General features: G+C 37.7%; 1 protein-coding gene across 2 annotated transcripts in view; it reads right to left on the reverse strand.

Moving 5' to 3' along the window:
- The window catches only part of Setdb2 (SET domain bifurcated histone lysine methyltransferase 2), a 40,501-nt gene that overhangs the window by 23,585 nt on the left and 279 nt on the right, over positions 1-16,637 (reverse strand). The window contains exons 2-4 of one of the 2 annotated variants that reach the window (XM_021181369.3): positions 13,491-13,810; positions 7,101-7,226; positions 2,766-2,831 (exon numbers count right to left, since the gene is read on the reverse strand). In XM_021181369.3, coding sequence (XP_021037028.3) covers positions 2,766-2,831; positions 7,101-7,226; positions 13,491-13,506 — 208 coding nt within the window. In that variant the 5' untranslated portion in view covers positions 13,507-13,810. The remainder of the gene's footprint in view (positions 1-2,765; positions 2,832-7,100; positions 7,227-13,490; positions 13,811-16,637) is intronic. The other variant, XM_085828698.1, reaches the window with a different exon arrangement.

Here is a 16,637-nt window from a genome sequence, read left to right on the forward strand (position 1 = left end):
ATCAAAAATTAGTTATTTAAAGTAGTTGTAGTTGTGCCTATATTTTATAAACAAGTGGCACGGTGTTTGCAGGCCTTTAAAGGCTTAGGTATCTTCTGCTTCCTCACTGCTCTAACTATGTGCTGGAGGAGGCAGGGCTCAATGCATTGGATTACCCCTTTTGATAAACTTGCCTAATTATTTCCTTATCTTTTTACCTTCAATTCTATTCTTTCCTTTGTTATTTCATATGGGAAAACAAGAAGTAATTGCAGTTGTAACTAAGCAAGGGAAGGAAAGGTAATTAGTGTTAATCAGTATCTAGGGAGTACAGACTGGATTTCCAAGGCCTTGTTTTGACCTTAACACCAAACCCTTTTGTTTTTCTATACTAGCAAATAGATATATTTTTTCTTCATAAAATTGTTGCAATTCAGGTGGATAGACTATATAAAATATAAAATCATGACATATCATTTCTGTTGCTAATGACTCCAAACAAAAAATTCCAATGAGTTGAAAATAAGTTATTTTAGAGAGGAAAAGAATTATTTCTTAGGATTTATTTCTTGTTACCACTCCCCTCCCCCCCACAAAACTGTAATCCCCGAAGGGTGTGTTCATTCTGAAACTGTGCAGAGGTGTTACAGTAGCAAAAGGATTGTTGAACTGAAATATTTGAAAATCAACAAATGCAGGAAAAGGCTTTCTCTCCTCTTAACTGTTTAAAAACGGATCCTTAAAAAGAAAAAGAAAAAAGGGAAGAAAAAAATTATAAGGTCCTCTTCCAGAAGTTTCAATATAGGAAGGATGGATGTCAGCACCATGCCAATGCAGACACTATTTCAATGTCTATATCACATCTATTTTCCTTTCAAAAGTTACATCTGCTTCTCTGTTCTTCCACTCTCTTCTAAGAATCCATCTGTTTGTCTAGAAGTGCCCTCTGCCTTAGTTTACCCTAGTAATCAAAACTCACTGCTACGATGATTATTCACTTCTATGATAAGTGTATGTACACTGAATCGATACAACTGGACACCTCTGAGTCTAATTTATAGTCCACAACCCCAGACACAGAAAAAAAAGTTTCTTTCCTTGTAATCTTAAATGTTACTGGAGAATACTTCGAAAGGAAAGATTTTTTTTTTTTTTTTTTTTGGAGAACCTATTGTAAAAATACACATTAGCACTGAAATTAAGAATAATGAGAAAAACACTATTCAAAATACACTGGTGATAGCACTAAAAACTTTAAGTCTCCAAATTTTGATAGCAAAGTTTATTGAGGATATCTAACAATATAAATGAAAGTTTGATAAATACACTTTCAACACATAAGGCTCAGTTACAATACATTAAAATGTATGGAATGATAATACTGATAAAATAACTTCAAACTATCTTTTCTAGTCTTAGTATTTGTGGCATAACAAGAAATATATATTTGGTCTGCCCTAGATCCATATCAAATTATTAAAATCCTTGTAATCTCCCGAGTGTCAGGGGGAGAGCACCATCTTACTTCTAAGGGCTTTGAACCTCCAGGGTGATAATAGTCTAAATTGCTACCAAGACGACTACTAACTAGAATCCCTAGAGAGCTTCAACATGGTGGCTATTCCACTGTTTGAAAAACCAAAGCTTAATTACAGGCTTGGAATTTTCAGATGAACAAAGTTCAGGAAGCAAGAGAGACAGGAGAGTGAGTCAATCACCAGTGGCCAATATTAATGCATTCATGCCTATGCAATGAGATCTCCACAAGTGCCCTAAATAATGGGGGAGGGGTGCCAGAGGTTTTTAGGTTGATGAAAACATTTATGTATTATGAGGGTGGCATACTCCCCAAACTTGAGACTGGAGTACCAGCATTCAGGTTCCCGTCTCGCACATGCTGCTTCACCAAGCTACTAATTTGTATCTTATTCGTTTCATAATAAACTGTTAAGAGGATGAAATAATTTCCTCCAGTTTCTTAAGCTATTGCATCAAAATATTTTAAAGAGATTTTTGTTATTTTATGACATGGAGGAGTTCCGTGCACATTATTGCAGGTGCTCACAGAGGCCAGAAAGGGGTGTCAGAGGCCCTGGAGGTTGAGTTACAGGTGAATGTAAGGTGCCCAACATGAGTGCTGGGAATTGAACTTGGGTCCTCTCAAAAAGCAGAAAACAATCTTAACCACTGAACTAGCTCTCCAGCAAATTATTACACCTATGGTGGGTATGATGAGAACCCCTAATCTCTAGCCATTGATCTCAAGTCAGCCAGAAATAACAGAGGCCAAAGGTTTGATTGACATTTCAAGTACATTTCTTGGGGTACTGACTGCTTAATATGTCATACCTCACAGGGAGCCATATTTTTTAAAGTGGAAACTTGCTTGCTACAGAAAATACACATTTGCTATCAGAAGTCCTATAAATAATTTTTCTTTGTTATCTTTGATCTTTTTAAACCATTTTCAAACCAAGCTAAAAAAAAAGTTCATCAACTCATCTATAATGGACTGTACCTTCCTCACAGTGCTCTTTATAGAAAACAGGTTTACAATGCTTTAGACTCTTAGAATTCTATTTGCCCTCTTTGCATGATGTTTTATGAAGAAAAGACATGGTGCTTTGTAGGAGGGGGAGGACTTTTCATGAAGGAAACTGTGGTTCATAATACTTAGCAATATGGATCTTCTGTGTCGTCTCAAGTTACCTTTAATTAACCTGACAGATTACGGCTGGCAAGGAAAGAGCAAGGAATACCAGGATTGGAATAAGTAATGAACATACCCTTTTCCAGTGTTTGAGTGTTACTCAGAGTGGCTTCATTTACTAGATTCATTGCTTGGGCATAGTCTGGAGAGAGAGAGAGGAGAGAGAGAGGAAGAAGAAGAAGGAGGAGGAGGAGGAGCAGAGGAGAGAGGAGAGGGAGACAGGGAAGAGAGGGAGAGAGGGAGAGAGGGAGAGAGGGAGAGAGGGAGAGAGGGGAGAGGGGAGAGAGGGGAGAGGGGAGAGAGAGAGAGGGGAGAGGAGAGAGGAGAGGGAGAGAGGAAGAGAAGGAAGAGAGGAAGAGAGGGAAGAGAGGGAAAGAGGGAGAGAGGGGAGAGGGGGGAGAGAGAGAGAGGAGAGAGAAACAAACACAATCATCATCACTTCCATTCAGGTTACCAACTCCAATACGAAACAACTGACATTGAATCTTTCCACCTCCCTGGAAAGAGCCTATGATCATCAGTGACAGAGACCAAGGAAATGAGGCCAGGAAGTCAGCTATTACTAAAACTGAGAGCTGTATTCAAACTTACATCTAGCTCACTCAAGAAAGTTTGAGAAACAATCTCTAAATTTTTTACAAGTTTCTTAAAGAAGAAAAAAAACTAATACATGATCACGAGAGTCTGAAATGTCATTAGCATAGTATAGCAGAAACTCCATGCTGAGAGAAAGCCTCTGGCAGTGAGTGACAGGAGGAACCCATGCCTCAGCTAAAACTACATATACATTATTTGCTGGCTTTACCTCATCTCTCCCACACAATTATAACCCTGTTTCAGAGTAGGCAGAGAAACAAGAATTCTTCTCTTCCCACTTTTAAACAAAACTGTAAACAAACAAAGATAAAAACAACAACCCCTCCCACTGCAAGTCCCCACCCATCTTCTGGTTTTCACAACATCAAGGCTACAGACTACCTAGTGAGAGCAACCAAAAGTATTAACAGTTGGGAACATTTTTGCTTTACAAGCCTGTATCCTAATGAGCTAGAGGGAGATCATAAATTTAGAGCCTCAAGTTCTAAACAACTAGGGTTGAAAACACACAGAAAAACAAAACCCTAAAATTTTGCTTTCAAAACTAGTATATTAAGTTCTGTTTGAAGTAGGAAATTTTTATGCTGTTGTGTGGTGGGATAGAACCTAGGTAGGGCTTTACACATGCTGATCATGACTTCTACCACTAATGAGTCATATATACACCAGTTGTTTAGATGGAGTAAACAAAATGCTGTTGGATTTTCCTATTTATGCCAAAATTATACAAGAAGTAGGTATTACTTATGTAACATTCCTCCCCTCCAGTTCAGGTATGAAGGTATAAAAGGAAAAAGTATAAACAAAGGAGGAAATCGTAGCCTGTTTTCAGCTCCAACAGAGGCTAAAGAAGGAAGAGTGCTCAAGGCCAGTGCTTAAGAGTTCTAGGCTACACATGGTGAAGGGGATCATCAGTAACTATCATTTGCAAAGCTCAGGTTTACTTTTATAAGATGTATAGTGTCTTAGTTAGGGATTCCATTGCTGTGAAGAGATACCATGACCAAGGCAGCTCTTATAAAGGACAGTATTTAATTGGGGCTGGCTTATAGGTTCATAGGTTCAGTCCATTATCATCATGGCAGGAAGCACAGCAGTGTCTAGGTAGGCATGGTACTGGAGGAGCTTAGAGTTCTACATCTTCAGCCAAAGGAAGCCAGGAGCAGATTGTCATCCAGGAAGCAAGGAGGAAGGTCTGAAAGTCCACCCAACAGTGACACACTTCCTCCATCAAGGCCACATGTCACATGCCACTTCCTGGGCCAAGCATATTCAAACCACCACATTCTACTCCCTGGCCCCATATGCTTGTTAAAACATGTGAGTCTATGGGGGCCATACCTAGCTACAGCATAATAAAAAAATACATTTAATCTAACTTCAAAAGTTCCCATAGCCTATCACAGTCTCAACAATGTTTTAAAGTTCAAAGTCTCTTCTGAGATTCATCCAATAGCTGAACTGTAATCCCTTATAAAATCAAAATAAAAAAGCAGATCACATATCTCCAATACCACAGGATATATATTACCATTCCAAAAGGACACGGATAGGAGATCCTGGACAAAAGCAAGACCAAAAACTAACTAGGCAAACTCCAAACTCTGTATCTCTGTGTGTGATGTCAAAGTATTCTTCAGATCCCCACTCCTTTCTGCTTTGTTGACTGCAACACACTTCTTTCTCTTGAACTGGTTCCACTCCCTGCTAGCAGATTTCCTCAGCAGGCTTTGCACAGCTCTGGCATCTGTAACATCTTTGGGTATCCAAGGCAATTTCAACTTTAAAGCTTCTTGTTCCTATGTCTGGGATCCACACATAATCTTCTGGGCTCCTCCTAAGGGTCTAAGTCACATCTGCAGCTCTGCCCTCTGTAGTAGTACTTTAGGCTCTGGTTGACTCCACTCCATTGCTGTTGATGTTCTTGGTGGTCATCCCATGGGCCTGACATTTCTAGCATGCTGGGGTTTTTCATTGCAACTAGGCTTCATCAACAGCCTCTCATAGGCACCCTTTATGGTGCCAAGCCTCAACTTCTTTACATGACCCCTCAGTCCTGGGCTGTCAACTGCAAATGAGGCTGCACTTTCACAAATGTCCCTCCCTGGCCTCTCACAGTTCCAAACCTCACCTGCTCTCCATGAACCCTCAGGCACTCAAAGCCAGTACTACCTGGGCGATTCTTACACATTACTACGTACAGCTGCAACACGAGAGCTGTTGGCTATCTCTGGGATACAGTTTCTTTGTGCTTTCAGAAAATACTTCCCCTCAGTGATGCTGGTCTCTGCTTAATCACTGCTAATTTCTTAGCTCTAGCTAACCAGCATCACCAATTGTCCCAGTAGTCTCCTTCTAGTCTTGATTCTAAAGCCAGAGCCACATGACCAAAGCTGCTTATTTCTGCAGCTTACTGGAGCTGAAACATGGCATCCTTATTCTATTACCAGCTTTCTGTTTTCCAACTTCTTCACTGCCTAAACTTGGTTGTCTTGGAACTTGCTCTGTACCAGACTGGCCTTAAACTCAGAGATCTGCTTGCCTCTGTCTCCTGGGATTAAAGGTGTACACCATCATACCTGGTACTAAGCTTTTCATAGCCACTATTCCTTAAGATCAGGATCAAAAGCTGTGTCTTCCAGCTTCAAGACCTGGATGACAGTTATGCTCTCCATTTCTGGATTGTACTTCATTTCAGATTAAAAGTAAAAATGAAAACAATAACCAGGTCATAATAATGCTTAGATATAACTATATCTCTTCTTCAACTTCAAAAGCAGAAGTTTAGCAGGTGAGATCTTGCCCAAAGGTCACCACTCCTTTAATTCCATTTAATATCCTTGAACACAGGATTTAGCTTCATTCCTCGTGTTCATTTACTCTTTGAACCATGTATTTGTATTTTTCCTTTCTATGCTTGCTATTTTTCATTAAAATGCTCTTAGAAGAATGAACTTTAGTAACTATACAACAGAATTTATACCAGGCTGTTTTGAGACTTCCTTTGTCAAAGTAATTAGTCTACATCTCTTCACGTTAACCTAAGTCAAGACTCTTTAGACAATGGCAAAAAAGCAGCCACATTCTTCACCAAAATATCACAAAAACTGGTCTGTAGGCCACATACTTAGTCTTCTCTTCTGAAACCTCTTGAGCTGGTCCCCACAGTTCAAAACACACTCAGGAACACTGTCTTTCATGCTTCTACTAATATGGCCCATTAAGCCCCACTTAAAGCATTCCACTGCTTTCCAAAATCCCAAAATCTACATTCCTCCAAACAAAAGCACGGTCAGGCCTATCACAGTAATACCCCAGTACAAACTTCTATCTTAGTTAGGGTTTCCATTGCTGTGAAAAGACACCATGACCAAGGCAGCTCTTATAAAGGACAATATTTAATTGGGGCTGGCTTACTGGTTCAAAGGCTCAGTCCATTAGCATCATAGCAGGAAAGACAGAAGCATCTAGGCAGACATGGCACTGGAGTTGCTAAGAGTTCTACATCTTCAACCAAAGGAAGCCAGGAGCAGACTGTCTTCCAGGAAGCTAGAAGGTAGGTCTCAAAGCCTACCCCCATGTGACATTTCTTCCAACAAGGCCATACCTCCTAATTGTGTCACTCCCGGAGCCAAGCATATACAAGCCATCACATATGGGGAATGCAAGTTTATAATACATAAAGCAGATAAAATTCACATTAGGGCCTTAGAAAAGCATTTATTTATTATCTATAATAAACAACAGTAGCATTATACTGCATTTCCAGTATATAGCATTAGTAGAAAGTGTCAGAAATCTTCATTTTTCATACCTCCATTTGTGGCAGACCCATCCTTTATCTTCTGTTTCAGTGAATGTAGGACATTTTGTGTTTTCTCAAACATTAAGTCAACTTTACCATCATCTTGTAGCTCCATCCAGAAAGTCTTTGCATCACCTAAGAGTTTAATAAAAATGCACCAATTTCCTTAAGGTATAAGTTACAGAAATAAACTATCATTTCTAAACAAAAATTAAGATTCAATTGGTCTAACACTTTCATTGAGGAAAAAAGATTTGGATCATATTTCCTTACAAAGATGTAGACATCAAGAGTAAGACCCAAGTGTCTCACATATTGCTGCTAAATTTAAAAATCTATCAGAAACTGGTGCTGGGGGTGTGGCTTAGTTGATAGAGTACTTGTGTCCCATTGATGAAGCCCTGAAATTTTATTATGTTCAATTCTGTATAAAACTTCATGTGGTAGAACATCCTATAATTCCAGCACTTGGGAATAATAGGAAGATAAATTTCAAGATCTGGGGCTACACTGTGAGTTCAAGGCCAGCATATGTTACAAGACAACCTATGTTAAAAAAAAAAATAAAAGGAAAAAACTTTAACGACACTTATTTCTTAACTGGAAAAAAGGGAAGAATTATTCCAGGTCAGAATCATAGTAGGGCATGCGTAATAGATAACATGCATCTTTAGCATTTCCAGGATACAACCTCTATTATATGTAGAAGTAGATCATTTCAGAATGAAATATCTCAATGGCCACTGAAATAACCAAATGTCTAACAATATTACAGTGGTTAAGAGTACATACTACTCATTCAGAGAACCTGAGTTTGACTCCCATTGCTAATGTTAGGCAGTTCACAACTCCAGCTCCAGGGAGATTGGCAATCTGATGCCTCTGGTTTCCACAGAACTGCACTTATGTTTGTTCTCTATCTGTGTATATGTGTGTGTGTGTGTGTGTGTTGTCTCCCCCCACCCCAAATATAGACAAAATAAAATTTAAAGTCTTTTATATTAACTTTACTTGTTTTTGTTTTGTTTGTTTTTTTAATGCAGAATTTACACAAATTGAGGGCCATCATTTTTTGTATACAGTAAACTAATATCTTACTCAAAGCTTTTCTAGAAGATTTTCAAATGGAAAACAAAAGACACTATGAGCTTATATGTAAATCAATAGTATTAGGGAAATGAAATTAAGTCACATTCCTTTTTACATGAAAGGCTCTATATTAGGGACTTACCCATATTAGAGGTAGATAATCAAATGGGAAGATTTAGAAATATTTACAAACTGCTTTTAAAGAAAATAAAGTATATATGTACAATGGATACTTTTTAGCCATAAGAGGAAAACTGAAGGGTATTATGTAAAGTAAAGAGAGTCAGAGACAAAAAGTTGAGAAGGGCATGTTCAAACTCATGCTAGTTATGAGACAGCTGATCTTATAGAAGCTAAAAACAGAACAGTGGTTATTCACAGGTAGGGGACAGTGGGAGGGATGAGGAGAGGTTGGTCAGCAGGTACCAAGTTACAGTTAAAAAGGAGTTCTGGTATTCTCCAGTAGAACAGGGTGACTACAGGTTATACACTGTGTTTTTAAAAGCTCTAAGAGGACTTTTAAAAAAAGTTTTCCATCAAAATGAAATAATAAATATTTGAAAAATAAAATAAAAAACTTATTGGATCCCAGTTTTAAAGAGAAGATATACCCAAACCTGAGCATTATCCAATGTATACTTGCATTCACATATTATATGTTCCTTATAAATAATTACAATTAAAAATTTAAGAAAAAAATTAGAAAAAATAAAAATAGCTTTTGTAGCATCAACATTTTCTGGAATTATATACAAGTTTGTCATGGCCTGAGAACAGAGGTAGTGATGCCCAAAGGCATTGATCAAAATCCACTGGTGTGTTTGATTGTGTATCAAGTGGAATATTACTAGAAAAGCCAACATGTTTTCATCGAATTATTCTGAAAGGAAATACTTGAAACAAAAAGTGAGAGTAGATACTAAGTCTTAGAACTGATTAATAAAGAGACTATGGCAATACAATTTAAGAAAACAGAAGTTTAGGCTATGCTCAGTGAAGCATACTGAACAATAACTGGGAAATGGATTCAATTCCTAATACCACACACAAATTAATAAACTTTTAAGAAAACAAAGCCAATCAAAGAAAACATTGAAATTGTCTACATATATAACAATGGATGTAACTAAGCAGCTCACATATATTTGTTCTGGGTTTAAATACAGGTATTGTTCCTTCAAGCATCCTTATTACATCATACTGACTTTATTCCCAACATCTTGGCCTAGAGACTAAATCAACGAATCACGGAGGAACATGAGTGACTTTCACTTCACTGTAAATATAAAATCCTGTATAAATGACTGCATTTTAAACAATTGCAGGGTTTTTTTTGTTTGTTTTGTTTTTTTGTTGTTGTTGTTTGCTTTTGTTTTTCGAGACAGGGTTTCTCTGTATAGTCCTGGCTGTCCTGGAACTCACTTTGTAGACCAGGCTGGCCTCGAACTCAGACATCCGCCTGCCTCTGCCTCTGCTGGGATTAAAGGCGTGTGCCACCACACCCGGTTTGCAGATTTTTTTTTTTTGCTTGTGATCTTTACTTATTTGTGAAATGTGTGAATGTTCAGCTATAATCTATTAGGTGATAAGAACAAGTTCTACACTTGACCTTAACTAAAAGACCAAGAAGCAATAATAATCTAAAACTGTAAATAGTTGAGTATATTTCAAAAAGATCTCTACAAGTAATATAAGCAAGTACTAAATGTATTTCTCATTCAACTAAGTATTAACTATTGCAAGAACATATCCACAATGAAAGAAGTATAAGAACTTTATAAAGAAGATAAATATCACTATGCTAGAAAGCTTGAAAAAGCCTGTCCTAGTTAGGGTTTCTATTACTGCAAGGAATCACGAGGAACAAAAGCCAGTTGGGGAGTAAAGGGTTTATTTAGCTTATACTTCCACACTGCTGTTCACTACTGAGGAGGTCAGGACAGGAACTGAAACATGGTTCCTGGATACAGTAGTAGCTGATTCAGAAGCAAGCACTGCTTGCTGACTTGCTTCACTTGGCTTGCTCAGCTTGCTTTCTTATAGAAGCCAGCACTTCAGACAAGAAATGGCACCACCCACTGTGGGCTGGGCCTTCTCCCATTGATGTCTAATAGAGAAAATGTCTTACAACTGGATCTCATGGGCATTTCCTCAACTGAGGCTCCCTTCTCTCTGCTGACTCTACCTTATCTTACACAAAACAAGCCAGTACTGTCTTTGTCAAAAAAGAAATACTCAGGAATCATAGTGATCTGATTCTTTCAATAAATTAATTATAAGCTACTCACTAAGTGCAGCAATGCTCACCATCTACTGAAGCTTCAGGACACAGGGCTGCCTGACAGATGGGCCCCAAATTTGCAGTGACTATGGCTCACCATCATGTAGTAAGTAAACTTAGTTAGGGTTTCCATTACTGCAACAGATCGCCCTGAGTGATTATGTCTTGGATTTTTTTTTTTTTTTGAGTTTTTCTGTTGTTGTGTAACTCAACTATAGTGTTCTCAAGTGTGAATTTTGTAGATGATTCTATGTTGCAGTGTCAAAATGCTGGACATGCCTGGAGGATCTCTAAGAGATCTCTGGGTCTATAATCAGCAAAATGGTGTAGGGAGCACTTTGAGAATCCTTTAGGGAACATATAAGATCTAACTATTTTTAAAGTAATACTCAGCTGGTCTGAGGAGTAGCTCAGCGATAGAACGTTGGCTTACTAGGTGGAAAGCTTGGGGGTTTATCCCCAACATCATATACATACACTAAAAATAACAGCAAGGCACTTGCCTTTACTGTTTGAAGATGTTAACTGATAGCACAAAGGTATTGCATGACAACACATAACTTCTGATATCTTGTCACAAACCAAGATAATGGCACTGCCCTAAAACTGTCACTCTGATCTTTGCTATCATTTTTACTTTAAGAACATCCTTGATGAAGTCTGAGGAGCTAGCTCAGTCAGTAAAGTGCCTGCATAAGGAGCTGAATTCAATTTCTAGAATCATGCTCAACAAAAGGTAGGGGTGGTGGTATACATTTTAATCCAGAGGAGGAGCACTACAAGATAATGAGAGACTCTTCATAAAATAAAATAAAATAAAAAAATAAGATGGGTAGTACTGGAGGAATAATACCCAAGGTTGATCTCTAGTCCCCACATGAACACATACATAATCCCTCCAACCAAACAAGTAAATAAATTACAGCCATTTGTACAGTCATTATAACACAGTAGCTGTCTCAAGAAAAAAAACAAATGCTTGACTAATCATGGTAAAATGCTAAACTAGTTTTTCTTCAAAATAGAGAATTTTTTTTTTAAATCTCAGATAAAACTATAGCTTTTCAGTTTTGGATATTAAGCACAGATTTTCTTGAAAATGAACAAAGTAACCCTATGACTAATAATAAACTTAAAAGTCACTAGGTGAAAAGTTACAATTTTAGAAACCTTGAATTTACTGTGGCAAGCCTGAAAATTTCTCAATCATTAACCAAGGTTAATAGATATTAGTAAAATCATTAATAGATATTAGTAAAAAATACGAAGGTAATTTTTGTACACTCTATGATGAAAAGTGTCATCATATGGGAGATAACCATAATTCATGAAACCATTATTTTACAAATGGTCACTAAATAAGGGACCTAAAGACTCATTTAAACTACAAGACATTGTGGCTAGAGAGACGGCTCAGTCCAGAAAGGGTCTGCTATACAATCATGAGGACCAAAGTTTAGACCCCCAGCACCATGTCAAAAGCCAGGCATGGCATTGTGCATCGGTAGTCCAAGTGCTGGGGAAGGTGAGACAGGTGAACCCCTTGAGCTCACTGGCCACTCAGCACCAGGTTTAATGGGAAGGCTTGTCTCAAAAAAGGGGGTTGGGGGTGGACAGAAATAGGAATATATCCATTCCTGACATCTGAAATCTACTAGCTTAGACATCTGCACACATATGTGTATATATACCACACACACCAATGTCAGGAACCATTTAGGATAAGCTAAAGCTAGCAGGTGGCCTTCCTGGAGGTAGCCCACTGTTTTTTGCATGGTCTTCGACAGGTGAGCTTGATGGCAAGGTTCCAAAGAGACCTCGTCTCAGGATTGCTTCTTGAAGCTGATATGCTTTTCCTGTCATTATTAAATTAATATAAATGCTGTTTAGATGAATTAATGATTCTAAAGAATTCTTGATTTGTTCACATAATTTTAGGTAGAAAGTTTCAATAGATGGTCTTAGTTGCTTTACTAGAAAGCTGTAATAAAGTAGAATCAAGAATAGAATGTGCCCACTTCTCAGAATGGTAAGAAAAGGCTGTACGATAAGAAATACAATGAGCTTTCACAATCACACTAAAAAGAGAAATAGACTTGGGACAGTTTTGTGTTCAAGGAAAACATTTACATACAAGGATGAAGCTACAGGTGTGCACTATGATAAGGTAAAGCCATGTAAAAACTGTTACTTTGAACTTTTAATGAGCATATGATGATGAGACACTACTTTGAACTTAATATCAACTTCCTTCTGTAACTCCCATTTTATGTAACATCTCTGAGGTAATTTTCTAAAGAACATTTTGTCTAAGAAGGTATAAAAAGGCCAGAGAAAAGAAATAAAGTTGTTAGTTGGATAGCTTGGCTATATGTAGATATATACATATGTATGTGTGTGTGTGTGTGTGTGTGTGTGTGTGTGTGTGTGTAAGCATGCATGAATACTTGCGGAGTATGTAAGACAAGTTGTTAGGCCCAACAAAAATGTGAATGTGTTAATGTATAAATGAAAATGTAAATGTGTGTATGAATGTATATGTTTCTGTGCATTCTGTCTGTGTAAAAGATTTTGGTTCTTTTCCTTTCTTCCTCTCTGGTTCACAAAGAGTCAACCAGCCTCGCTAGAGAGGCTTCTGGCTGCTTCTCCTGAGAAAGGAACAATAGCAATAAATATTTTTAATTAATTCCCTGCTGCTAGGCCACAGGGGTTAGACACCCAAGCCAGGAGTTTTTAACCACAGAATAACAAGAACGATTTTAGGATTTGTGAGAGGTGTCAGCAAGCATTCAGTCTACATGGAGAGCTAGAAAGCCAGAGAACACCAGTCTTCACAGCTACCTCCACCTCCAACTCTGTGCCCCACTCACTTCAAACCATTCCAGGCTGTGCTGGCTCCCCACACACCCAATGGTGTGGGAAGAAGAAAAAGAAATCATAGAGAGTGAAATACACTGAAATTCAGCAATTTAGAATAAATGTATAGAAACATTTAAATACAATGTTTAAAAATGAGTTATTTGACCCACCATTTTTTTCTTCCATCTTTTGGTGTTGCTTATATAAAATTCTTCAAAATGAAGTTAATCAAAACCACCTTGATTGGAGAATAAGTGGGCTCCAACTGCAGTCTCTATGAAATCTGTAGTCCCCAAAGAGAGTATCTTGTTAGGCCACTTCCTAATAGTCTTTAGTATTTGAATAGACTTTCAGAACGACTACTAGTCCAAGAAAAACAGGCACAGCATCTTCTTCAAGGCCAGGTTGAAAACCGGATCAGGACTACTGACAATGTCTTTTTAAAATTAAAGTTCATCCCATGTTTTGGTCCACAAATGCATGAAACACTCTGCAGTGAAAACAAAGGACAGTGCATATTTACAAAGAAAACAACTTCATCTTTAAAAATAATATAAAGCATTATGAAAAAATATACATTAACTGGAAAAATCTACAGAACATCAAAATTAGGACAAGTACAGAAAAGAATAGCTCATGATCCTATCATCTATATTTAATATGTTAAAACTTGCATTACCAACCAACAAACTATCCACTTTATCTTAATCTATCATAGAAACTTTTAAGAATAGGAATAATAATGGCAATTGTCTCATATGCTGTTATGAGGATGAGATTATCACTTTGATATTTGACACATAGGAAAGACTTCATAAATGGCAGCAATTATCCTCTTAGTGTATAATTTAAAATTTTTAGATTTTAGTATATATGCTTTTTCCATGCTCACAATAATATATTCTACTTTCTGCCCAATTACTACTATCGTTATTTAAGTAAATGGCTAAATTATATACTTTGGACAATAATTCACACATTGAAGGTTTTAATACATTTTAAAAATTATTGTCATTATAAAGTTTTGTATATTTTTTAGTTGTTATACATAATGCTTGAATAAACATTTTGTGCATTTTTCTGATATTTCCTTAGGATATATATCTAGTGATGGCAGTAGTAAAATTTTTTTGAATTATAAAAGTGTTAGTCAATATCTGGTAAATTTTTCTGTCTTTTCCACATCATAAGCTTGAAGGGTGTTACAAGGCTTTTTTTGTTGTTTTGTTTTGTTTTTGTTTTTCAAGACAGGATTTCCCTATATAGCCCTGGCTGTCCTGGAACTCACTCTATAGATCAGGCTGGCCTTGAACTCAAAAATCTGCCTGCCTCTTGCCTCCCAAGTGCTGGGATTAAAGGTGTGGGCCACCACTGCCCAGCAATGTGAGAAGGCTTTAAAACACTGTATACAATCATGTTTAAAACTAAAAGGGAACTCCCAACAGACAGTCTGTGAGGTCTCTATGAGGAAATGAAACTCAAGATAATGCCAAGGAACATCATAACACAAAAGGATGGCAGGAAACCCCCAAGGGGAGGTGAGTTCTGAAATACATGGAGAAGGTTGCACTGTGGATAAGATGTACCAAGCACACTAAACTGGGATTGGGCTTAAGAGAATTCATATTTTAAAATAAATTTGAATATATTAGATCCTTGTAGGGCTAAAGAAAGGTTCAATTCTGAAAAAATAACCAATTAGGGATCACGGATATAAAAACTGTTCTTCAAATACATGGATTAGGTGAAAATAACACACCAGACTCATGGGAAAAGCCACTTAGAACCCTAGAAAATCACACCTAGTAATTTATGGGGAAAATAAAGAAATGAGGTGATAATGACCAAGAATTCCTCAAAACAGGAAAGCACTCTGTTGTCCACTGAGTACCAAGTGGAGTACAATTTTTCTCTTTTTCCTTTTGAGAAAGGCTCGCCTTGAACTGGCTATGACACTGAGTATAGCCTTAAACTTCTGATCCTTTTGCCTCTGCCTCCTAGGTACTGGGATCAATTGCATGTGCCACCACACTGGACTTATATAGTGCTCAGATTCTAAACCAGGGCTTTGCACAAACAAGGCAAGTATTCTGAATGGGCTATGGTTTCAGCCCAGAATATGCTTGACATATATCACTAACTGTGATATGCTTCAGAACACCAAAATATTCTTAGAAACTTGTAAATCTGTGAGCCAAAAAGAAGTATGTATCACATTGGCAATGAGACTCACCAGAAATGCAAATAGTTAAAAGGGAAACATAAGCCATACACTGTACTTCAGCCAGGCAACCTTTCCACTGTAAAATTAATACTACAGATATCCAAGTGCCACAAAGAGACATTGCCAAGCTGCCTTCCAAGATGATTCTAGTAACTTCCACCTCAGTACACTCACTCACAGCCTGACACCTCAGGAAAGGGCAGGTGGGGACAGGAGGACCAGTAGCTCAAAGCCATCCTGGTCTACTAGGCTGGACTTCCACATAGCAAAGAGCAACTAAAGAAAAAGCTCTCACCAGTGTAGCTTGGAAGCTAATTTACACAAGAAAAAAAAATGCCAAAAAAAGTTAAGAAAATTTAAAGCTTATCTTCCAAAGACAAGACTAATATTTCACTGTTAGTGTACTTTTTATTTATTTGTATGTTTTGTATTTTGAGACAACGTTTCTCTGGGTAACCCTGGCTTTCCTGGAACTCAGTCCGGAGAGAACTCTGAGATCCGCTAGCCTCTGCCTCTCTGCCTCTTCCTCCCCAGCCACCATCTCCCAGCTTGCCAGGAGAATTTTATTTAAATTTGGTTCTTTGCCAGTCTCAAACTTTCATCTGGCCAAACGTACAGCCAACTTCATTTAGATCTAAGTTTCCTTTTTACTTGGGGGAAAGAGAAACTAAAAAGACTAAGATACCACTATCTCCCTGGTTCTTTGATAGGCATGACATAATCGGAGTGTTAGTCAGGGGTCAGGCACATTTTTAATTATTCCATGTGTCCCTATGTTAAACCACACAATAATGGCAAAACGGCTTCTGGTGAAGAATAGAAACATGTCCTATCGTACGTGTTAGCGTAGTTGGAAGAGCTAATGGTCTGTTTACCAAATCTAAGACTAAACGTAAATTAATCCTCCACTTTGGTTTTCTTCACTAACATGCAGAGAGCCATAAGTTACTACATGCCAATCATAGGATCTGTCAATCATATCCCTTTCTGCAGTGACTTTATTGATCTTGGACTGTGAGTCAGTCCGTCGCTTCGAAGACACCAATCAAGTTCAACTGATAAATAATTTCATTTGTTCATGGCCAATGTAACC

Source organism: Mus caroli, unplaced genomic scaffold (assembly GCF_978045245.1).
Source record: "Mus caroli unplaced genomic scaffold, Mus_caroli_1 scaffold_12, whole genome shotgun sequence".
Taxonomy (NCBI): domain Eukaryota; kingdom Metazoa; phylum Chordata; class Mammalia; order Rodentia; family Muridae; genus Mus; species Mus caroli.